The sequence below is a fragment of the Serinus canaria genome, chromosome 4 (assembly GCF_022539315.1).
Source record: "Serinus canaria isolate serCan28SL12 chromosome 4, serCan2020, whole genome shotgun sequence".
In the NCBI taxonomy this organism is placed as follows: domain Eukaryota; kingdom Metazoa; phylum Chordata; class Aves; order Passeriformes; family Fringillidae; genus Serinus; species Serinus canaria.
In genome coordinates, this window is record NC_066317.1 from 20,918,582 (window position 1) to 20,942,269 (window position 23,688).

The 23,688-nt window shown below is 45.3% G+C and overlaps 2 protein-coding genes across 3 annotated transcripts in view; one reads left to right on the plus strand and one right to left on the minus strand.

The window, feature by feature from the left end:
• The window catches only part of BMPR1B (bone morphogenetic protein receptor type 1B), a 231,757-nt gene extending 226,833 nt beyond the window's left edge, over positions 1 to 4,924 (plus strand). For both annotated transcript variants that reach the window (XM_030239132.2, XM_050973467.1), the window contains 2 exons: positions 314 to 444; positions 1,182 to 4,924. In XM_030239132.2, coding sequence (XP_030094992.1) covers positions 314 to 444; positions 1,182 to 1,307 — 257 coding nt within the window. In that variant the 3' untranslated portion in view covers positions 1,308 to 4,924. The remainder of the gene's footprint in view (positions 1 to 313; positions 445 to 1,181) is intronic.
• Positions 4,925 to 11,293: 6,369 nt separating this feature from the next.
• UNC5C (unc-5 netrin receptor C) overlaps positions 11,294 to 23,688 on the minus strand; it is a 243,763-nt gene continuing 231,368 nt past the window's right edge. Inside the window, exons 13-17 of the mRNA XM_009101296.4 lie at positions 22,517 to 22,750; positions 17,454 to 17,603; positions 17,058 to 17,222; positions 12,538 to 12,716; positions 11,294 to 12,312 (exon numbers count right to left, since the gene is read on the minus strand). Coding sequence (XP_009099544.3) covers positions 12,147 to 12,312; positions 12,538 to 12,716; positions 17,058 to 17,222; positions 17,454 to 17,603; positions 22,517 to 22,750 — 894 coding nt within the window. The 3' untranslated portion in view covers positions 11,294 to 12,146. The remainder of the gene's footprint in view (positions 12,313 to 12,537; positions 12,717 to 17,057; positions 17,223 to 17,453; positions 17,604 to 22,516; positions 22,751 to 23,688) is intronic.

A 23,688-nucleotide genomic window follows, 5' to 3' on the forward strand; every position in this document is an offset into this window, starting at 1 on the left:
CAGATTACTGTGATACAGACCCTATGCTAATAGCTCTTTCTGTGAGAACTTGCTGGAGATAGCTGGACTGGACAGCAGTGGTAAAAACTGTCTCACTTGGCACGTTACTGCACTTTTGGATTAAGATCCCTGGCCAGTCTTTGCGCAGCAATGGTTGCATTGGAACTTGACTGTGGAATAAACTTCCAGTCCTTTTTAAGGGCAGCACACCCAACTGTTAGACAGTATGGCCAATCTGTTATAAAATGAGAGGGGAAGAGGGCAGTGGGAGTTTTTCATCTGCAAGTGACAGGCAACTAATTGCTTCTTTCAGGAATAGTTGAGGAATACCAGCTTCCCTACCACGACCTCGTGCCCAGCGACCCCTCGTACGAGGACATGCGGGAGATCGTGTGCATTAAGAGACTGCGCCCCTCGTTTCCCAACAGATGGAGCAGTGATGAGGTACCTATCATCCCTCTTGGCACGCAGTCTGCGCTTTTAATCAGAGTTAGGGAGTGAGATTGACCCAATTCTGCATCATTTTGAGGGAGGAGGATATTTACCGCTGGTGCTGCCATTTGGGAATAGCAGTGTGCAGATGAATAGTCTGTGGGGAGATGAAAGATTTAGGTGGCATGAGGTTTGTGAGTGTGGGGGGAAAAAACAATCTCCCTGGGCTGCTTGAGGTCTTGTGCAACAGCCAGTGTGGGAAGATCTAACCAAACCTCACTTGCCTCATCCTCTCCCTAGCCAAATAATCCCTCTGAGCCTTCAGACTGGGGCTGGAAACACTGGAGGAAGGAGTAGCAGTTCCTGGAAGGGCTTTTGTGTGGTGGCACTCAGTGTTTGGTTTGCTACCACACGTGTCAGGCATTGGGAAGGTTTATTGCAATAGCTGCTCTTGATTAATTGGTTATCATCCTTGGTAATCCCACCCCAGGCATTCCAGCAATAAAAGGACCATTTGTTACTACACAGTGCTTGTGTATTACCACAAATGCGTTTATAAAAATCTAAGCTAATGTACATGAAAGGTTTTTGGCTGGTCTGGGCATTGCTGGTGGTGTTGATCTGTAATGCCTTTCAGGGCCTGCACTGCCCTTAGAAAAGACCTTTTCCCTTCAGTTTGCCAGCATTGCCAGCAAGTGCAGTCTCCTGTTCCTCTGACCCCGGCTGCTCTCTGCCCGTTCTCCCCACAGTGCCTGCGGCAGATGGGGAAGCTGATGATGGAGTGCTGGGCTCACAGCCCTGCCTCCCGCCTCACCGCCCTGCGCGTCAAGAAAACACTTGCCAAAATGTCAGAGTCCCAGGACATCAAACTCTGACTCTGCCTGAGGCAGCTCTGCTGGAGGCCCCTGGAAATGGACTTTGTTGTGCAGGCACAAGTCCCGAAGATGTATCAAAAGCCTTTGCTGAGTACCTTGAATGGAGGAGTCACGCTTAAGAGCAGCTGTGAGTTTTTGAGGAGACTATCCATTGAAAAAATCACCTGAATTTTGACATGCAAGATTGAAGAGGCTTGCCTGCCCTTGTTTACATGGGGAAATACAGTTTTAGTAACTGGTTTAAGATTATGCATGTTGCTTTCCATGAAAGCCACTTATTATTTTATTATTATTATTATTGTTATTATTATTATTTCGATTGTTTAAAAAGATACTGCTTTAAATTTTATGAAAATAAAACTTTTGGGTTAGAAGTAAAAAAGATGTATATTGTTACATTAAAAAAAAATTGGAGGAAACTGCTGAAAATGAAAGCAAATCAACTTTTTCATTTCCAAAAAGACTATTGCACTCCAGCCTTAAAAAAAACAGTAAGGTGAGTAGATCTGTGTCAGAGGAGCTGTAATGGAGCCTGCCTTAAAAGCCACCTATTTGTGGAGATAACTTTCCAAACCCTGTGTGTGCAAGTGATTCTCAGAGTACAGAGATGGAGCCCAATTACATCCCTGCCATCCCTGCTGGTGTGGGTGGCCTGATCCCTGTGGGTGGCCTGTCCCAGGGAAGGTCGTGCTTCGTTTAAGGTACTTGGGAGCTGTATGAGTATGGCTTGGTGTGACTTGTTTAAAGAAGATCTTCGTGTTTCCAGGAAACCTGGTGGGAATAGTACCACAGTGATAAACAAGTGCCCTTTTTCTTGGCTTTTTTCCCCCCCTTCCTTTTCCCCCACTGCAAAATAAAATATTTTGTGTGCGAGTGGAAATGAAGTACACCTTTCAATCTGCTGGGTAATTTGAAACTTCCTAGGACTCACAAACAACCACTGTTCAAGAGGAAATTCCTTGTGAGTAGGAATTATTACCTTGCTCTTTCATTTGTCTAAAAGTGAAGGGGTCCATCTACAAGCACAGCTGAGAAAAAAAGAAAATCTGTGTTCCCTTTTTTAAAGGAAAGTGAAAAACTTCAAAAATGCCCATTTTTGGGGTGGCAATCATATTTTTTTGAGTGTGAGGAGACTGGTGCCTTGAGCCTGTACTAGGAAGTGAGAGGGAGGAAGGGTGGGACACGTTAGGTGGGTGGTGAGAGCTGGGAGCCATGGGCAGCAGTGGGTACCTGCCTCCAGCCCTGCTGCTGGAGTGAGAGACACCACAAACTGAGCACTTGGCTCGAGCTTTGTCTGTGCCACTGTTTTGTGTGCCCTTCCAGCAGCTTCCACACCTCTGGCAGCTGCTGCACACTAGTGCCAGGCTCAGCTGCCAGCCTGGGGCTGTGTAGCAATGTGGCTCCCAGCAAGAGGAGCTGTCAGGGGAGAAGGGCAGTGGGAAATGTATCTTCTGTATTCCTGTATTCCTCCTTCCTGGGTCTGCAGTGGTTGTAGCAATGCTAATGCTACAGAAGGGGAAATGAGAGGTGAAATATACCACGGGAAGTGTTTTCTTGGGAAAGGTTCTGTTCTTCATCAGATTACCAAAGCTGAGCTGCATGGGAGTTACTGGTTTACCCTTTTTTACCCTTTGTTTTTTAAAAATTTCCTGCCTGCCTATGTTGTTTTACTAGATGGTGTTCATTTTAATTTTGAAATAAGTCCTTACAAATGCTGCTTTGATTATGTTAAGCCTATTTCAGAACTGAAATAATTGCCATGCAGGATTTAGCCTCAGCACTTCTGTAATGTTTCTTTTTTTTTTTTTTTTTTCCTTTTTTGGACAAAACTGATTTATTTGTGGTAGGTAGGTGTATAATTGGGGTTTAGCTTAACAGCTCCCTGAAGGTATTTCTAGCTGGAAAAATTACCATTTTACACTTTCAAGCTAACAGAGAAAAAAATGCACGGTTCAAGAGAACCAGCAAGACCTCCGTGATGATAGGTGTTAAAAAGCTTAATCAGAAGTTTTTTGTTCATTAGAGTGCTTTTTCTGCAGTGCAGTTTCCTTGCCTGTACCCAAATTTACCAAGCAATACAAAAAGAAAATCTCAGAGAGTTAATAATTCACCAAATCCTGACACCAGGAGGGGCAAAGATAGTTTCCCCATCCTTAAAAAATGTTTGTGAGGCTGAGAGCAGAGTTTGCTCCTCTCCTCAGCCACCTTCACCTTGATATTTGTGGGCCAAACTGGGGACAGCCCAGCCTCTCTTAGTGAATGGAGCCATGGGTTTCCAGTCTCATTTCTTCCCATAAAAGCCAGCACACCCTATGGAACAGAGATTACTCAGCTCCAAAGCGCACAGGGCATGCAGGTCCCAGGTCACACAGCAGGGATGCTTCTTTCCTGCCTGTTTAGGTCTGTTTCACCTCTACCCTCCTCAAAAAAAATTTTTTTTAATGAATTAGCAGGGCTCTCTCCCCAGGAGTGTTCTAGAGGGTTCTTTGCCAGCTGGCAGCACGAGGCATGCAATGAATGCCTCTGGCACCTGCCATCAGCATGTTGCAAGAGAAAGGGCCAGTCATTGGTTTCCTGAGCAAATCTTACCTTTTTTTTTTTTTTTTTGTGCAGAAGAAAAGGGTCTAAGATACTGGTTGATAGATCACATAAAGTGTGTATGTTAAATGTTCAAGTTTATGTGTTTTTTATATATATATAAATATATATATATATATATTCAGTTGCGAGTCTGGAATAGCTCCAGTATGTGGATTAAGAGTAAAATATTATGGACGAAAAAGCACTAAATAAAACATAATATTTATTTATGAAAATGCATAAATGACAAATCACTGCAACGGTGCTGTATAGGAAAATAGATAAATAAATATATATATATATATGTGAGGAGACACACACTGAGAAAGCAAACAGTCTGCGGTTGTGTAACTAGTGCCTGCCTGTTTTCTCCCAAGATCAGATTTTGCCCTCAAAGCTCCTGCAATCTATTGAGAAGGGCTATTCCTAAGGCCAAAAAACAGCCTAAAGGCAAGTGTGGAGGTCTTTTGTTGCAGCACTGTGACATTGGAGTCAGAATGCCTGCATGGGTGACTCCCTGTAACACTCAGTGTGTCATTATTAATGTTCAGCACCTGCAGTGACTGCAGGTTAGTGCGTTTATTTTGCCAGGTGTGGCCTTTTAATGTCACTTCCATATTTTGGTAGTTTCAAAGGGCACATTGATGAGGGCTTGGAAGTCAGTGGTAAAGATAATTGTGGCTTTGGTGCCCAAGGGTCTAGAAATCCACTGTTCAAATGTAAATCATTCAAGGAAGTGTAGTTAAGTTTCTTCCTGGCATAGGTGAGATGGCATATGTAAGTGGGAGAAGAAAAAAAGAGAGATGCCATCTAGCAACTGCTATCCTTTCTCTAGCACAAAGTTATTTCTATTAAAGAAAAGGTTGTCAATGTAGAGACTAAGAAACTAATTTGTGTTCTTTTTTGAGAACCAGTGCCTTATTAAACCTGTAAATACTGTAATTAGAAAACCTGGGGAACAAACTGTGTTATGTTGTATTTGTTTAAATTGTATATGGTTGTTTTAACATTCCCCCCCAATAAAATTGTTTCCATTTCCCCATGACAGAGATTGCTATTTCCTTTTCATGTGCTTGAAAAGCACCATCTTTTTGTTTCATTTCCCTGGCTAGATTATTTTGACTGTGCCCCATTTTATTTTTTTTATTTTTATAAGATTTTTTTCATCTGAACAAACAAGTAAACAGCAATATGTTGCATATGTTTCCACTGGCATAAAGAAGCATCACTCCTTTCACAAGTCAGTGAAGAGAAAAATAGTAATTAAAATAGTGTTATCACTAATAGAGCAGTTGCTCATGTTTTGTGGCTGATTATGTAAATCTATCAGAACTCAGCATTAGCATAATATTTTTTTAGACACCCCCCCCTTCATTCTGCCACATCTTTATGAGTATTTTTGACTCCTATTTTTAATAGCACAAGAGGAACAGGAGTCATCTGTGCACAGACTGAAGCAAGAATTCCCAGCCCCATGTATCAGGTGAAAAAGTTTCAGCCTAAAATACCCAGCATCAGCTGAATATGGCATTGCTTAATGCTGAGACATGGGGTGTGTACCTATGCATCTAGTGAGGCATTTCTGGGAATTTGTACATAAAGCTGGAGCACTATTCTCATTCTGCAGTGCTGTCTTGCAGACCAGCTCAGTGTTTCCTCATGTTTAATTGCCTTGCTGGTTATTTTCAGAGAAGTGTGTAAATAATAGCAATTTTCCCCTGAGCTGCACAGCCCCCGCAGCCCTCCTGCTTTGCCCCAGGCCGTCTGTGCTCATGGCATTGCAGTTATTCTCCAGCAGCATTTCTACAGCGCCCTTGACTTGGCCACATTGAGCTGACAAAGCCCAGTGCTGGCTGCACATTGCCCCTGGCATGCCACTGAATCCCACAGTTCTCACCTACTGAAACATTTATTCTGAGGAGTTTTTCTTTTTTTAAAACAGAAACTAAGCTGTCCACTTCCAAGCTTCCAGGAGCTAAACAATTGAACACAAGGTGTATTTTTTTCCAGTTGCTTATAAATATAATTTATTACCTGTTTAAAAATTCTTTCTTACACTTTGTACATGTCAGGCTGACAGAATAAATGCAGGCATTTACAAACAGAGGGAAGGAGAAAAAAGGGAGGGGGGTAAGAGGCACACTCAGAACTAGTAAACCACACCTCCACTGTACAGCAATACAAATAATGCAATGGCTAGCACTTCTCCTGTAGTAAGTCAGTCTTTAGAAAAGGAATTGCATAGAAGATACAGCAATAGGGAAATCAAAACCAAAAGAGTTCTCCAGATCTGAATAGCAAAGAAAACAAATCCCACGAACCCCGGCAGAGCTGTGACATGGGAAGAGAAGGGAGAAATGTGATACACCTGGGTCACACAGATGTTTCTGTACCTACGGGCCCTCCTTTATTTTTTTTTTCTTTCTTTTTTTTTTTTTTTGTTTTCTCTCTCCACCAATAACAGAAGGTGTGTTAGCAAAAAGAGTCTATGACACAGATGTGTGAGAACAGTGATGCCACAACCTCTCCGTCTCAGCTGTGTCACACACAGTAGGTTATTGGCTCTCGGCTCAGGTGTTTTTGCAAGGTACCTTGAAAAATCTGCAGGGAGAAGAGTGTTTTGCCTCTCCTTCCTAATTTTGTTTACTTTCCAGACCTATTTTGCTTTTTATTTGTATTGTGCTAGCTCCCAAATTTACTGGCAAGCGGTAGTCAGAGCCAGCTGGCAGCAGCCAAAGAAGCTCTGGGGCCTGTGCAAGCTTTTCTCATCTCAGGGCTCTTGTCCCATCACTGCTGTGGAAGGACCCTCCCAATGACATCCCACTTCCTCACAGGCATCCCAAAGCTACTTGCCTTCCATGACATGGGATGCTTTGGGAGCAGAGGGCAGGCCCAGGACGCAGCACACATAGTAATTCATCTCTTTGTGAGCAGTTGAGGAGACTGAACCACTAATAAATATATTTAACCACAGAAAACATCACAGAAAACATGAAATACCTATTTGGGATAGAGGTTTGTGGGAATTCTGGATTATCATTGCTTTTTTTTTTGTACAGACAGTTTTTCAAAGACTTTCAGATAAGGGATTTTCAGATTTCAGGGAGCAGGGATCAAGTTTAAAGGACAAATAAGTAAATAAACTTTCCTATTCAAGCAAGGAGCCTAACCTACCAAACTTGTGGCTTTTGTCATGCTGCCTATTTGACCTGGCAGTGATGATACAGCACTGAATTTTGACCTTTACCTTCCCATTCAAAAGTTGGTAAAGTAAGAGGATGCCCATACCCAACATGAGAGCTAAAAGTGTCCAGCAGGTAGTGTCTTTTGTTTTCTCCTCGTTGCCTGTATGTACCCACACACACTTTGCTTTTCTGTCCCACTTCAAAGGATGTCTGAGATAGGTGTTTCATCACTTAAAAATCTGCAGTGCAGCTCAGTTATGGACTCAAGGTTTCACACACAAGTTAGGAATGGATTGCAGGGGTGACCCCAAAATCAGTAACTCACTGGAGTCCTTGTGGGAGAAGGAGCAAAGGTTTGGTTTTCTTTCACAAACCACTCGTGTCTTTGCCCCACCTGATCCTGACCAAGCCAGCCTGCAAACACTGAGTTACTTCATGGACAGGTGAGAGCCAGAGAAATACCTGAAGAGACTTCTGAACACTCAGTAAGATTGTTTACAAAGTGCCCTGAAAACAAGATTAAAAAAAACCAAAACAAGCCAACCTCAACAAAATTACTGTGTTTAAAATTAACCTCAGAGCTGTGGTAACTACTTGGTAGAGCGTACAAGGGTCTAGGGCCCACCCACCCCTCCCTTCCCAATGCCCCCTGCCCCCAAAAGAAGAAAAGGAGAACCAAAAAGAAACTACTGTAGGTAGCAATACATTAGGACACTGTCCACAATGACAGGCTTACAGCATGTAAATACATTTATTCTATATGTAAGCAAATGACATAGCAGGAAACCCAAGGAATGGACATGTTTGGCTCTGTGGGTATTGCAGACTCCAACATGTCTCATGAGTGTCTGCATTTCTGCCAGCAAGACAGAAAAGAGTCTTGGTCTCCCAATAAAGCAAATCTTGACTGGAGACACCTTCACTGCTGCAAAATTTTCAAGATCCACTGAAACAGCACTTAGGTCTTGCACTGTTCAGCAAGACACAGTGGAGCAGTTGTGATCATAAATTTTAAAAAGAAAAAAAAACCCCAACCAAACCCCAAACTTACCCTATACACTGACAGTCACCTTTACGAGAACACAACACAAGAAGAACTGAAGAAAAAATCAAAGGTGAAAAGGATTGCCTCCGATAAATGTTTCTTACTCGGAAATTAAAGGTTTTCCTTGAAGTCAGTAGATATTTTATATATATTTATATAATATATATACTATTTATAGCACTAGCAATCAACATGTAATGAAGAAATGGCGTGAAGAGCAGCAAAACTGCTGCAGTACAGAGCCAAAGGTGAACAACTAAAAGGAAGAGCATTTAAAAAAAATAGTAATAACTGGAGGATAAGAAGCCTGCAGCCTTTTTTTGTTTGTTTGTTTGTTTGCTTTTTTCTCTTAAAGCAGATGTGCTCACCTGACATAAAAATCTTACAACTTTTAAGAGACAGCTCTGCCTGCCAAATGCCTTTGTCAGAGCCACCGCACAGGAAGCTTTTCCCAGGGCGACATTGCTGTGGCGGCAGCGACGTGGTGGAGCTGGGGCTCAGCCCCACGAGATGGCACTGTGTCCATGCAATCCAGGCAGAGGAACTGCTGCTGGGTTTCCTCCCACCAAAAATAACATCCTGAACCCATCTGGCCGCCCTTGCTTCCCGCCCGCTCTCCTTGGGGCAGCAGGATGGGGATGCTGTTGTGAATGGCACCAGCCAGAGCCCTCTCCCACAGTGCACAGTGCCCTGCCACTGCCACTCCCCCAGAAAAAAAAAAAGAAAAGACTGAGAAAAGTAATGCAGGGAAGTGAAGTGAGGTGGGAGCTGCTGTTAGCAGCAGCAGCAGAGAATGTGGGCAGAGCTGCTGGGATGAGCTGTGGCTCTGTGGAGGAGCCTTCCCCTGGTTCTCCATGCCCTGGCAGGGCTGAGGCAGCCCAAGGGGCTGTGCTGGGAGCCTGCCAAGCCGATGGAGCTGGTGCTGGAGAAACCACCCAGCCCGTGATTGCAGCAGGGCATTGCAGGTGGTTTCTGAGAAGTTGGGGGGAAGAACAGCAGCTTCACCACCCAGTGGCACTCATGCTGCTGCCCAAGTCATGCTCAGTGATGAAGGGTTACATTCCTGACCTCCAGCCACTCTTAATCAGAGTGTGCATTTTTCCTCTCAATAAATCCTCTTTATTGTGAGGTTGTGAAAGGAAAATGCCCCAAAACACTGAGAAAGTTGTTCATCTGAAAGTTGCTTCTCTTGCAGAAGGCGTCAGAGGGCTGGCCAAAGGAGCATCAACTCAGCAGTACAGAGAAATAGGAGAGACTTTGTGGCCCTGATCCTGGTGAGAAGGGTGCACATGCTGCCCACCTAGAAAAAACTGAGAGCTGGGGAGCAACAGTAAGCCTGGGGATCAGCCAACACAGATTGAGCTGAAAAGGGTTTAAGGACAGTTCAGCTCCTGCACCTGCCTTGGAAGAGAAGTCAAGGACGGACACATGGGAAAGGTGAAGAAACACAAACTAAACACAACTGATTACACCTAAAGATAGCATGGGAAGGAGAAAAGCTGAGACCTACCTTTAAGAGCCATTTTAGCCCTCTGAGGTAAGTAAAAGGTGTGGAGAAAGGGCAGAGCTGAAAGCCCCAGTTCAACACTCCAGAAGTTGAAAGCAAAATTTCTATTACCATTGCAGTGGGCTGCAAGATGCCCAAGGTGAAAAAGAAGATGGTTATTCATTGAGAGGATGCCCATGGCTTTTCCACATTAAGAGAAGGTGGGGTTTACATGAGCAAAATGCACACAGATGTAGAAGGTTACAATGCATGTCCTCAGGTCTCCAGTTTTGACTGAAATGCTGTTTTGCAAACTGCCTGGCTACCTTACAAGGAAGGGAACTTTTTGTGCTGGCTGTCTGGTGGTTGATCAAAAGCTAACTCACTGGTCAGGGAATTATAAGCAAAAAGTGACAAGGCTATTGAAATGTCAAATGGAAAAAGAGGTCAGATGAAATTTTCTTTTCATTTTGACCGATGACATTTTCAGTTACCTTCAAAGGTGCAATCTGGAAAGCCCTGGGGGAAAGCAAAACTAAAACCACAAAAGAGAACAAGCTAACTTCAGTCTCGGGAAGCAGATGGAATGGTAATGCATACATGGGCAGGGGCATGCATGTGTGCACAACAGCAATAACCAGGGCCTGGCTGCAAACCTGGAGTGGACAGGTTGGGGCAGAAAAGCCTTTCTGTGCCAGAAATAAATGACAGCCCAGTCAGGCAGTAAAACTACTGCAATCCTATATGCTGTCATGTACCAAAGCCACAATTTTCAGTGAACAGAACAAAATACGCTTGCAGTGATAACCATTTTTTGTTTGCTCCTTTTGCAAAGCTCCCACCTCACCTGTTTTGTGAGGGCTGTAGAGGGACAAGTGTTCCCTGGCCAGTGTTCCACCGAGGACTGCACCGCCCTGCCCAGGCAGTGGGGCTGGCAGGAGCAGCAAAGGCAGCAAACTGCAGCACACAGGATTTCACCTTCACCACTCCACTGCCCTGCACTGGCCTATGGAACACAGGCTTCCCTGCCTGCAGCAGTGCCTGGCAATGTCCATGGAGATCTGCCAAGTGCATCTCACACAGAGGTAACCCAGCAGAGGGCTGGGCTCTCAGCAGCCCTGGCACAGCAAGCATTTCTGGAGGTGGTGCGTTTCAGTGAGACCTGCAGCTCTGGGCAGCTGCTGCCTCTTAGAATGCTACAAAACAAAGCCAAAATTATGGAGGCCCACCTTGGATGCATAAATCAGGCGGAGGCTCAGTGCCTCCACATGCTTGCACCATCTCTGGTTCACAGCCACCTCAGGATGGGACTGCTTCTTGGAGCAACCTGGAGGCACCAGGGTGGTGCAAAACATGCCAGGGTCAGACACTTGGTGGGTGAAGATCAGCAGAGTGTCACCAGTTCGTGCTGCCTTGGCACTGGGCACGGAGCACAGCAATGCTAACACGAGGTGAGCAGCCTCTGTGGGCTGGCAGAGGACTCTAGAGGAGGAGTACAATGACAAATGGAAGGACAGACAGCATAGAGAGGGGCACGCCTTAAAAGACCTTCAGGGAGGGGACAACAGGTTCCATAAAACCAGAAATTATTAATTCTGCTGCTGACAATATTAGAAATAAAGTAATAATGGCAATAATAATAGTCATTATAATCCTCGCACTAGATACTAATCAGTAAATAACTATCATAGCAACTTCTCCTTTTTATTTTTTTCTGGGTTTCTCCCCCTCCCCTCCAACCACTCTGAATTGCATATCTGGCCCTTCATACAGCAAAGGGGTGGAAAGGGTGCGAATTGAAAATTAACTCAGATCCTTCATTCCCCACTGTCTTAGAGCTATTTTCCACACAGGCTCAATGGGACTGTCTTGGGGAAGAAAGGGAACATTTTGTGTGTTCCTGCTTATCAGCCAGAGTACCTGCTTTCCAGATGCACACCCTGATTTTCTTGGTTTGTTTCTTTCTTTTTTTTACAAGTAGGTCTAGGAAACAGAACAATGACAGGAGGATCATTGCGAGACAACCAATGTGCAGAATTGTAGCCAAAATCTGAATTCACCAGAAACCAATAAGCTGAAATAGCCACAACCAACTGTCCATAGCCTTGTCTACAATGGCTTTAAACAAAAAATATAAAGAGCCATGGACAGTTTCCTTACCCCTGTCCAGAATTTGATGTAAACAACATCCATAGAAACTGGGATTGTTAAGAAAGTTTATCCATATATCTGGATAGCAATAAAAAGCGTTTCCTAGGAAACTGTAAAAACCTGTACCAAGCAGTGTACAGCCAAGCCGAGAGGAACATTAGGTTGATTTATATTTTCAAGGTACAACTTTGCATTATCTCTTTCTGATCCTGTGATAATGTACAAGGAGAGCACGTGTGAAGGTCAGGGCTGGTTTTTTTGTTTGCTTGCTTGCTTCTCTGAAACGTCTCTTGTGTAACTCATTGGTCTGGGTTTTCATTTCAATTCTCCTTTGCAATAACAGGGCATTACCGCTCCCTGTGTCTGTCCTTCCTGGTCATGCCAAGGCTGCATCAGTAATTTCCTTCTGCTGCCAAAGAAACAACTGTTTCGTGTCTTCCCATTTCTTCAAGAACTGCTGCCAGCATGCTCAGGTTGCCATCAGGGAAATTCTGGGCTTCCCAGAGATCCAGGATCACCCCGGTGGGACTTGATTTCGTAGCAAAATAATTTAAGTACCTGCAATGAGCCAAAAGGAAACTTGCTGGTTTTGAGCTGCATGGAAATTCATATGATTTCAACCCGCCCCTGTTTTTGGTGCTGTCAAGGTGCTCATCCCCTGTTTGGTCAGCATGAGCAGTGTGTCCATGTGCTTTCAGTGGGACTTGCAGCAGGATGGTTTTGCACATACCCCCCCTCCCCAGGAGCTTCCCTGCCTGACCACATGTGGGTAACCCTGCTCACCTGTCCAGTTTCAGCTTGTGGGCCAGCATGCGCCAGTCGTGGCCCCTGGTCTGGGGAGCATCCAGGCTGCTGCACAGCTTCTGCCTTATGGGGTGGGGGATGCTGAAAGCACTGGGCCCCACGATGGTGGTGATGGTGCCCGCTGAGTCCATGGGAGGATAATCAATGCCAGTAGGTTCCTGAGATTGGAAAGACAGAAAAAAAGCCTGAACAACCCATCAGTTTTGTTGCTGAGTGAACAGACAATGGTAGAACTACATCCTCTGAGACTCAGGGCTTTAACTTGCAGCCCTCTGCTAAATGTAGTAAACATCAACATTAACATGTTAGTCCACTGAAAACCAGAAATATTTATAATCAGCTTTGGGTAGACAAAAATTTTTTTTTCCTTTTTTTTTTTTTTTTTGAAGGTAAATATTACTATAGCTGGACAAAATGGCCAGCTTTATTAATCACTTACTGGAAATAATGAAGGAACAGTCACTTGGACACATTTCAGAGCAAGTTGTTACTACTAGAGCAGAGCTGGGTTTCCTGGCATGGCTGACAAGACCCCCTTCCCAGCATCTTCCCAAGCCCCAGTGTCCCAGCAAGCCAGCACCCGGCTCATAGAGCCGCAGCTCTGAAGTTCAGCTCCTGGTGGATTCATCCTGGAGTTGTTCCATACACCTTGGCATGGCTGCTGGTGAACCAAAAGAGCTTGCTAAAGACTCCAGTGGATAGTATCAGCTGACACAGCAGGTTGGGTGCCAGCTGATCTTTTGTTTTTCCACAAGGAACAGTTTATCACAGGTGAAGGGAGCAGGACAAAAAAACCCCTCCAGCTCCCTTGTGCAATGGGTTTTGTTCAGACACAAGTCGGGGGTGCATACAAACAGCTAACCAATAGGGAATCCTCGAGGGAGGAAGAGATGGATTATATCAAGTGTCTGGGGTAAATTGAGACAGGAGGGTGGAGAGGATGGGTCACATGGGCCAGTGGGACTTCGAGGAGTAGGGGAATTCCAAAGGGGTGTTGCAGACAGGGATTGGCCTGAGGTTTCAGTGGCAGAGAAGGTTTGGGAATCAAGGGCTGGGTTGCCTTGACAGGCAGGGAAAGAGCTGGACCAAAGGGTAGGGAATGGCATGAGGGACAGCTTTGAGGGAAGCTAAAACCCAGGGGTAAGCCAACTCAGGGAGAACATGGGGGTACAACAGAACATACCACTTAACAAGGAATCAATAAAATAAATTCAAACCACAACACAAGCTCTCACTACTGAGATCCCTCTGGCAGCACCCAAGCTCTCTGAAGCCTCCACTGCCGTGCAGACCACAGACAAACAGTCAGTACCACCCCAGGCACAAGCTGAGCCCTCATCTGCTTGTGACTGTGACTCTGGAAATAGATGGAGAGCATGTGCTCAGAGCAGGGGGTGGGGTAGGTGGGGGCATCGCCCCCTCTCCCCAAGACACATGCTGTGCTCCAAGGCAGTGTGGCAGCAAGTGTTTCAAGGAAAAGTCACCCCCAAAGCCAGCTTGTCCCCTGCAGGTGTGGTGTTGATGCTCTTTGATGTGGTCCTCCCAGCTGGAGGGGTCCCTATGGCACCAGTGCTAATACCACTGAGAACAACAGCATTTGGCTCCTCTGGGCAAGGATTTTGTCTTCTTCTTGGCCTGGATGGCTTCCGTGTCCAAAGGCTTGGTAGCTGGTGGGACAATGATAGCTGGTAAATTTGGATGGTTGGGCTTGTTTAGGAACAGTGAGGTCCTGCAGGGACCATGATAGAAAAAGCAGCAAACATGGCTGGTTCTGCCCTAATTCTGCTCAGTCTATTTTACAATTTGGTTTTCTTTTTCTAGGAGAAATGGGGGAGTTGCTTCTTCTCCCCCTCTGCCAGATCACAGCCCCAGGCAGCCAGAAACACTCATGCTAAAGACTTGTCATTAAATATCAATTTGTTTTCTCCTCTGTGAACTGTCTTGTTGCTTCGTGTCAAACTGGCTGTTGGGAAGGAGCTGTAATACCTGAAACAGTCCTAAAACCAGGCAGCTCCTGGCTGAAGCTGTAATCACAAACCCCCCAAGGATTTTCCTGGAGCTGCTCACAGTCCTGTGCAATCTCTGGTTTACCCCCCAAAAATGTATTCAGAGATGGAAAGGGAAGAGCCAGTGTCCCTAAGCAATGCACAGAATTAGACCTTCTGGCTCTACTCTTTTATATACACCAATAATTTTCTTCCACTGTATAAAGATGAATTTTTTGGCCTTTTTTTTTTTTTTTGTTTGGTTTTTTAAGTTGTTGGTGGTTTTTTTTGGTTTTTTTGTTTTTTTTTTGTTAAAGGCTTGGCATTTTAGGCAATCAGTGAAATTTGTAACTGAGGAAGATTTACACAACCCTGTAATGTCCCCAATTAACATGTTGAATGTGGCATCTGTTCTTGGGTGCCAAAGCCATGGATCACAGACTGCCTGGGGTGCTGCCAACCCCAGCACCCAAAACCTGGCAGCAGGTACTGCCCAGGAGCCAGGAAGATGATGTGCCTGACGCTGGTGCTGCGTGCAGGCTCACCCACACTGGGAGGTCAGAAGTGGCAGTGGGGTGCTGGCAGTGGCATTGCAGACAGATAACCTTTTCTTTATCTTCTGGGCCTAAGGACACAAGTGCTGCCCTGGCTCTCTAGGTGGCCTGCAGCCCCAGGGGCTTCAGGATTGCTGCAGAAGGGGCCCAGGTATCTGCAGCATTGTCCTGTGGCTCCTCTGCATGAGCATCAATGGTACCAGATAAAAACAGAGCTTCAAAAATAAATCAGGGGAAACCTTTATCACAGTTTTCCTCCTGGTTTACAAATGTGCGTGTTTTGGCACTCACTGCATTTGTATTTTTGCAGTCCCAGTGGTAGACACTGTATTAAGCCAGTATAAGACAGTTTAATCTGCAGAAGTTTTACATCCTTTGCAGTGGACTAAAAAGAAAGCCCATCAAGGGAGGATTCAGGAAACTGTGTTACTAAATTTTTATCGCAGGGTGACAGTGGCAGAGAGACAGATGCAGCAATAAGGAAAGATGCCAGCACAGTCCTGCAATGCCTAACTGCTAGCTGGATACCACTAGCCTAAACTGAGAAGAAAATGTAAGGAACCAGAGCTATGATTTCCTGATGCCTGGTCTGATGTCTTTATCAGGCTTCTAGAGGCATACATGGGTTTCCAAGTTGCAGTTGTTACCCTTTCAGGCGATTACCCTTTCATCAAATCTTTGAGTTATAGGATTTTTCCCTAGCTGACCCTATATCCCAGCTTTTAGCAGCCCAAGCCTCCTGTTCCTTGCTGGAGTTTGGGAACATCACAAGGTGTCAACAATGAGGGGCAATTTTGCAGGAGGCAGCCTTGATCACAGTGGTATTGTTCACTCCCTCTATTCATCCTTGATGGATAGGATCACAGCACAAGACAAGAATATTATCCTGTTCTGAATCTATTACCAGGCCCTATTACCCACAACCAGCTGAAGATGATTATAGTGTATACTTGCATTTCATTAAAGTTACTTTCAGCTCTTTCTCTTCTCTGTGAGGTTAAATTAGTGATTACCTCAATGCGGCACTTATTGCAATAATTGTTTATGATGCTTGTTTTACCATCTGTCCTTAATGCTGTGTAGTCCCCAGATGAATCTGTAACTTTACACCCACTAACCAAGCAGATGTTTGGGTAATGGTGCTCACTGTCAGAGCCCTACAGCACAAGCAACTTTCATGTCTGCTCTCGCAGCCCTGCCCCAAGCCAGCCAGCAGTAATTGCCACCTGAGAGCCTGCTCCTCATAGCTGCCAAGGGTACCAGGGATAAAACCCACCAGCACATTCACTGAAGTCAATGCCACTTCACACCTGAATTTGCTGCTCCATCTCAGCCCCAAGCTTGACTGCCCCCTGGAGCTAAAATTCTCCAGGTGCTACACAGCATTAGTAAACTTATGATAGTATTTCTTCTGGAAAATGTCAGCCATCAAAAGAAAAATTGCCAAAGAAAAAAGTCAGGATTTGTAGTAGTAGCAAAATACAAGGAGAAAAGTTACTGCAACCAGACCATCTGATATTTCCTATTGCACAGCAGCTATTACGTGGGAGCAGCTCATGGAACACACAGCACTGGCATTTTCCTATTCTCTTTTCTCTCTCTTCAGGGAACTATCAAACATACTGGGTCTCATGGACTGCCAAGGAAACAGGACCATAAGAGCTTCACGAAATGTTTTAGGGAGTGGTAGGCAAAGAGCTCCTCCAGACAGACACAGAAAGGCAGCACTAGCAGAGAAACCTCCAACCTTTGAAGGAGGGATGCTTCTTTCCAGATGAGAGAAACTAAGGAAAAATGCAACAGGAGTGACAGATCAATTACTTGTTCTATTCTTTATGTCCATACCAGCAGTCAGGAGCAAAATGGGAAGCACTAAAGAGGTCCCAATGGGAAAGGTTTTACCTTCTCAGCTGTCTCATATTCCTGCAGTTGGATAGAAAAGTACACAAGTGTCATTTACCTCTGAGACAGAGCAGTTAAGCTGGAAGATCTGTCCTTCTCCTTCGACCTGCCGCACACACAGTTTGCACACCAGCTCCTGGGTATTCAGACTGAACCTTTCCAGTGTGAAGGTGCAGTGCAGGTTCCTCTGACATCCAGTCCAGATGTGGTAAAAGGGAATTTCCTGCAGGAGGAAAGCAAAAAAGTATAGTCAGGGAGGGATTTGGGACCAAGGCATGGATGCTATGTGTACGGACTGCAGGCTCCATGCTAATGTGACTGCAAATGGCTCAGGGAAAAAAATGTCTATGGAACTACAGGCTGACTCCTGGTGTTTTTTAAACACACCTGTGTGTGACAGTATTTCTTTAAGCCTCACTGCTAGTATCCAATGTGTACATTATGTTATGCTCACCTGGTATTTAGCCAGCAGCTTGCTCTTCCAGAGAGAATGGGCAATGTCATGAATGGACAGACGGAGGTTGTGGGTGCTTCCCTTGAAATGCAAAGCTTTAGGCTCTTCCAAAAGCTGCCCACCCATCTGCTGCTCAAGCTGGAGGACCTCCTGCAGTATTGGGATAAAAAGAAGAAAGTGGTCAGCTTTTATCAAGACAGCACACTGGTCCTCTGAGTCCTCAAGGTTGTGTGCTGTAGATGCTGTAACCTGTGTCAGAAGGTTACAGAACTGTACAGAATCACACAGAATTGTGTGTCCCTGTGAACTGGAACTGTAACCCTCTCACCTCCTTCATCCAGGAGCAGTCCAGCAGGGAGACACAGTGTTCTCTCCCATGTCCTGTAAGCAGAAGCTCAATTCTATGCTATTCAATGGAATGTGAAGACTTTGCATGCAGTCACTGTTTGAGTAGAGAAATAGATCAATCTCCATTACACATCAGACTGGACATCTAATGGTAGCTTTACTACTGCTTTTTGGAAACTCTTATTTGTGTAGGTCCTACTGACATGGGACTTGTGCATACCACTGGTCTGTCAGCTCATGGTCTCCTGCTCCATGCAGAGCAGTACAGGAGATAGATACCAGCCCTGACACTGGCCAGCAGGATGGCATGAAAACAGCCCAAGAGACAGTGATGGAGCATTTTGTTCATATGAATACACAGGTTCAGGGCTACTGAAATATTGATCATGCAGTTAAAAGCTAGCAAGCCAAGAGTCTGGTCATTTTATGAAGCTAAATATAAACTTGTAATTAATAAGACCACAGTGGAATGTTGTCCACAAACAGCCTAATTGTGGACCACATGGAAGAAGCAAGTATAAAGGCACTTCTATGAGCCCCATTAGACACCAACATAACCAATCTCAGTCACATTTAATTAAAGGAGTCAACCAGCCAACCAGTCTCATGTGGCTAAAGACAATCACACACAGTGGAAATGCTCAAGGAATACAGTAGCACATAAAACTGGGATTCTGCCCCAGGCCAAATAAAGGAGCCCCCATTTTAGCTAAGCTGCTCCTGACCACATGGAGGGAGGTAGTAAGCATATAAGAAAAGCATCTGGCAGATCCTGAAGCTAAACCAATGTTCTTTTATTGGCCATTAGAGGAAAAGAAACAAAATCAGGAAACCTTTCAGATTAAGGTTATGCCAATGAATCAGTTCCAGCTTCTTTCCAGTGCCACCTAATTACTTCATCAAGATGTCTAAAGAGCAATCGATAGTAATTATCTGATTACTATAGATCTTCATTATGTTCCAATTACCTCCCTGGAAGGTCCAGAAGATGACTTGTGGAACTGTGAGAGCTAATTGCAGATGTCACCTCTCAGACATGTGGGGCAGGTGTGCCAAAAAAACTGCTCCTGCCCATGCTGCACCAGCTCTGGGAGCTGCACTACTGTGGGGGAAAAGTGCACCGTGATGCTGCACCATCCCACCCACCTTATCTGTGTTTCTAGTTTCAACAACCCACTTCTGGTAGCCGCCCCAGGCCACTGTAACCCTTCCATAGGCTTGAACTGGAGGATGCCAAGCAGCCCATGCTTCTCCCATGCCATTTAGCTAAATTATTCAGAATTAATTTGGAGCCATGACTTGCACAGCCCTTCAAACATGCTGGCTGGCTCCTGCCATACGGCCTTTTTTTGGAGCAGTGCTTATCCTGCTGGCTGGCTCCTCCTGAGCCAAAACCTGAGCTGCATGTTGCTTGTGGTCACCCTACCCACTGTCTCTCACCACTCTGCAAGGCAGGGGTTATTTCCTAGGAGAGGGAGCTCTGTAAAGCATCACTCCTTCACCTGTGGCACCAGAACAGCCACAGCTTGGGCTGCTTCATTAAAGGAGTGCAAGCAAACAACGGTGTTCAGTCCAAGCTGTGCCTTTCTTCAGTAAAAGAAAAAAAATTAAATAACAGGGAGAAAATTACAGGCCTATTGTGCCCATTTTTGGGTGTTTTTTTGAAGACACCTGCTGTGCATCACAAGACAGTTTGGGGAATGTCACCCTGCTACAGCCAGAAGTCCTTCACAAGCTCCCAGTGTGGGAGGCAGCTGTTTCCATGTATCTGGCTGCTCAGCCGCTGCCACACACAGGTCACATACCTTAATCTCAAAGGCACACATCAATAAAGAGAGCAAAGCAGATGGATTTCTTTATAGTTATCATGTTATTACTTTTTCCTTTTTCTTTCTTTTCTTTTTTTTTTAACCTTGGGTATCCTCTTCAAAGTGCAAAAATTAACCTCAAAAAGAGAGGCCAGCACTGAAGGTCACAACTCCCCTCATCCTTGCCTAAAAGGCATTTTTGTGAACATCCCATCCAGGTGGCTCAGGACCCTGTGGTGCAGAGGATGCTGCATGTGTGATCAGCTCTGAGCCCATGCTGCTCCATGGCTGCCAGGAACTTCACTGAGCTGCTCCCACAATAACCAAGCCCTTATTGATGGCAAATCATTGCACTTCCCTACTGTACTGCGGGTGCCGGCAGCTCAGCTGCGAGTGCTTACTCTGCGTGATGAGAGGGAAAAGTCTGCTGGATAAACACTGCACTGAGCTTTATGCTGCAACTACTTGTCTTCCTTTGGTGGCTGTTAAAACACATTCAGCATATGGCACACTCATTCCTGGTTGTAAATAATAACAGAATGCATTTGGTTGTCTATTAAAAAATACACACAATCCCCTACAAAGGCTCTTCCAAAGCTCAGGCAATGCAATATGGGAATATTTTTCTTCCCTATCCTTGCTGTGCTTTGCCCAGAGCAGCCAGCCTCAAGACATGGAGATGTTGCAGCTGGTGCTTCACCCGCTGCTTACAACTTTTGTTTTCTCTCTGAAATACTTCTGATGTCAGGATCTGCTGGCCCAGCCCTGTCTGCATGCCTTGTCCCCACACCCAGTGGTAACTGCCCTGTGAATGCCTTCCCTTTGGCAATACACTAGTGCCAAGGATGTCCTCTCAGCACAGCAGAGGCTGCTGCAGTACCAGCTGCTGTGAAAGCACATGCCAAATACCCCAGCCTTTTTTTCTTCTATCCAAATAGTTATAGACTGAGTCTACACAACACTGTCACACAGACTGAGTCTACACAAAACTGTCACACAGGGATGTTTACTACACACTGGTTTGTATGCACCAGTTTGTACATGCCTGCTTATACACACTGGACCATAGCCAGCCCTTCCAGCTACACCTATTTTACTTATCTACAGCTGGTCTGTTAGGCTTCTTTTCCCTCAATCTTCTCCTTCCTTACATTTCCAAAGAAGGGCAGTTCATGCATTCATAAGAGTCTGTGGCTAGCAAGTAGATGTGCTTGTCTTCCTGCAAATCACCAGCTGGCTGGGTCTTGAACCCCAGGGGTGCCCCCCCAGTCTTGGGGTGGAAATGTCAAAGAGAAAGAAAATTAAAATGCATGAGCTGGATGTAAAAAAGCAGACTGGGATGGTGGCCTCCTGACTTTGCTTACCTTTCCTCTCTAATCTGCAGTCTCACTTTGGGGTCTAACTGCAGCAGGATCCCAAGGACTGACCAGTTGCCTTCCCAAATTGTGGCTGCAGCTTCTCAGGTGAAGGATGGCTCCCCTGTGTGCCTTTCTTGATCCCTTCTGCTGTTGCACTGAATTGTATTAACTTTACCACACAACTCTCACTACAGTCTATTAGAAACAGACCAACAGCTCCTGAGTAATTCCTAATTAGATTCCTCAGCTCTGACTGCATTAGCTGGCTGGCCAAGGCTCCTCCAACTCAGTTATTATTACCTCAGGCCTTGTCAAACCCATGGAAAATTGTATTATGCAGCACAGGCATAAAACCATCAGGACCTTTGAAGCTTGATGGCTATGAAAGATCCTTTTCACTTTTTTTTTTTTTTTAACAGGAAAAACAAAAGGGAAATCAGACCAGGGAAAAGAATTGTTTCTAAAAGATTGGTAACACCAATGCAGTGACAAAGACCAAGCTCCCAGAGGACAAAACCATGCTGAAGTCACCATATGCCTGCTTCAACCCTTATACTTTGTTTCCTTACACACACAAGAGCGCTCTCTCGGCAAAGACTAGGCAGGCAATATCAGATAGTGTCAGGGAGGACAAGCAAGTGTGCTGCTCTCAGTGATAGAAGTCACTGTTCTGAAAAACACAAACATCTCCCAGCCAGTGTATTTGGGTTTAAATCCCAATAATTCCCAGCTAGAACTGGGGAAAAGAAAAGCATGTACAGCAGCAGGATGACTGCTTAGTCAGGCTTCGAAATTACTTTGCCACAAAGAAGTGAAGTAGCACTACCTACAGCTAAAGGAAAATCCCCTCCTTTTATTAAACTCAGTTGTGCAGTTGGAGCTACATATTTCATGAGGGCATCTCGTATAGATACCTTCTGTATAAATACAGGTATTTATAAAGAGAAATAGCGAGCACAGTTACCTCTCTGCTCACCTGCATGTAGTGAGCGTGCATTTGTGTGAATGCCAGAATTATGCAGGGAGAGTAAGGCTATCCAGTTAGGGACAGCAGCAGCTTTGCTTTATTCCACTTGTGAATTCCCAACACAAAAAGCTGCACGTGAAGGGGTGTAATAAAGCAGTATGAAAGCAGGCAGTGATTAACGGCCAGAAGCTTCTTTTATCATTATCAAGTATTTACAAAGAAGCATTTATATGTTTTCCCATCTCTGGGGAGCTGGCACTTAGCATTAAAAATACATGAATAACGAATGAAGCCCTGTGTACCTTATGGCCTTTTAATAATGCAAAAACCTTAGGATTCAGGATATGATACAGGTAAACAAAGGAGAAAAGACTGGTGGGTGGAAAAGAGTGTGAGATCCCTATGCAAAGGACAATTTACAGCGTGTGAGGGTTAAACTGTAAAACAGCAGCTTGCTGTCAAGCTCTTCTTCTAATCAGAAAAATAACACAGGGAGCATGAATACAAGGAGCAGAGGGTCCATTCTCTGTTATGAATGCAGTCCTGTGGCAACTGGGGAGGGAGAGGGAGATCAAGAACCACCTTAAGAGCATCCTGCGTGTCGTCGAGGCAGTAGACCCGGATGCTGTACTCCAAGGACGAGCAGGACAGCGGTCCAAAGATGGCCAGTTTGAGACGTTTGGCTGCTGCCTTGGTGATTGACTGTCCCACCAAGGCATAGGTGCTGAGGGTTTCTGTCAGGATATGGCAGGCCTCTGGGTCCAGCTGGATATAGCACGGGGTGGTGAAGTTTTCCTCTCCGACCACCACCACATCCTAGGAGAGAAAGAGGCCAAGTTACAGCATGTGACTCCTCAGAGCTGCTCTCCTTTCAGGCAGCAATGCCCCTTTCAAGCCTGGATGATGCAAAAAGTCCTTTCTGTTTGCCCCTCAGATTAATCCAGGTCTAAATGTCCTGCTTCCAGCTTTTCTCCTGCATAGACATAGGGACTAGATTTCTCTGGGGAGCTGGTGATGATGTTGGAGGTCAAATACTGCCCCTGTCTTCACTCCTGCTTTTAAAGTCCTGGGTAGAGTTAGGCAAATAATGAAAATATCACCAAGACTTTATTGAAAGAGATATTGCAGAACTAATCATTTGGTGACCATGATTCAGCATCAGTAGTCTCAGGCATGCTGAATAAATAACTGCCCTTCACCTCCTAAGCACGACAATAAGGAGTTATAAAAACTCAGGGAAGGAAGTAACCTCTGTGACAGCCAAATACCACATCTATATGAAATATCACCTGCTGCTTCCTCAGAATAATCCTCTGTGACAAGACTGCAGGATGAGGAAAAAAACACTGCCTGAATGCAGATGACCTCCCCACCCTGGGCATGCAGGAAAACAGCTCCCCTGCTAATTTCTCCATTCAACCCTGCGTGTAATATCCTGCACGCAACACAAGGTGCTTTGAATGGCTCTAAGAGGGAGCAGAAGTGAAAGGTCAGCAGCGTGACAACCGCCTCTTGCAAAGCCACTACGCGCCACACGACGCTCAGCACACCTTGTCCACTTCATCCCTGCTGCCTGCAGCTCTGCAGAACAATGTACACACCTGGCAGCTGACAAAAGTGGGCCCAGCTGGCATTAGGCATTAAGCTTGGCTCCCTTGGTCTCAGGAGAGGCAAACCTGCCACGTTTGCAGTGATGGCACAATCTTTTTGGAGAGCAAGGTGCTGCTCCATGGCGTGGCTCTGGCAGGAGGTGC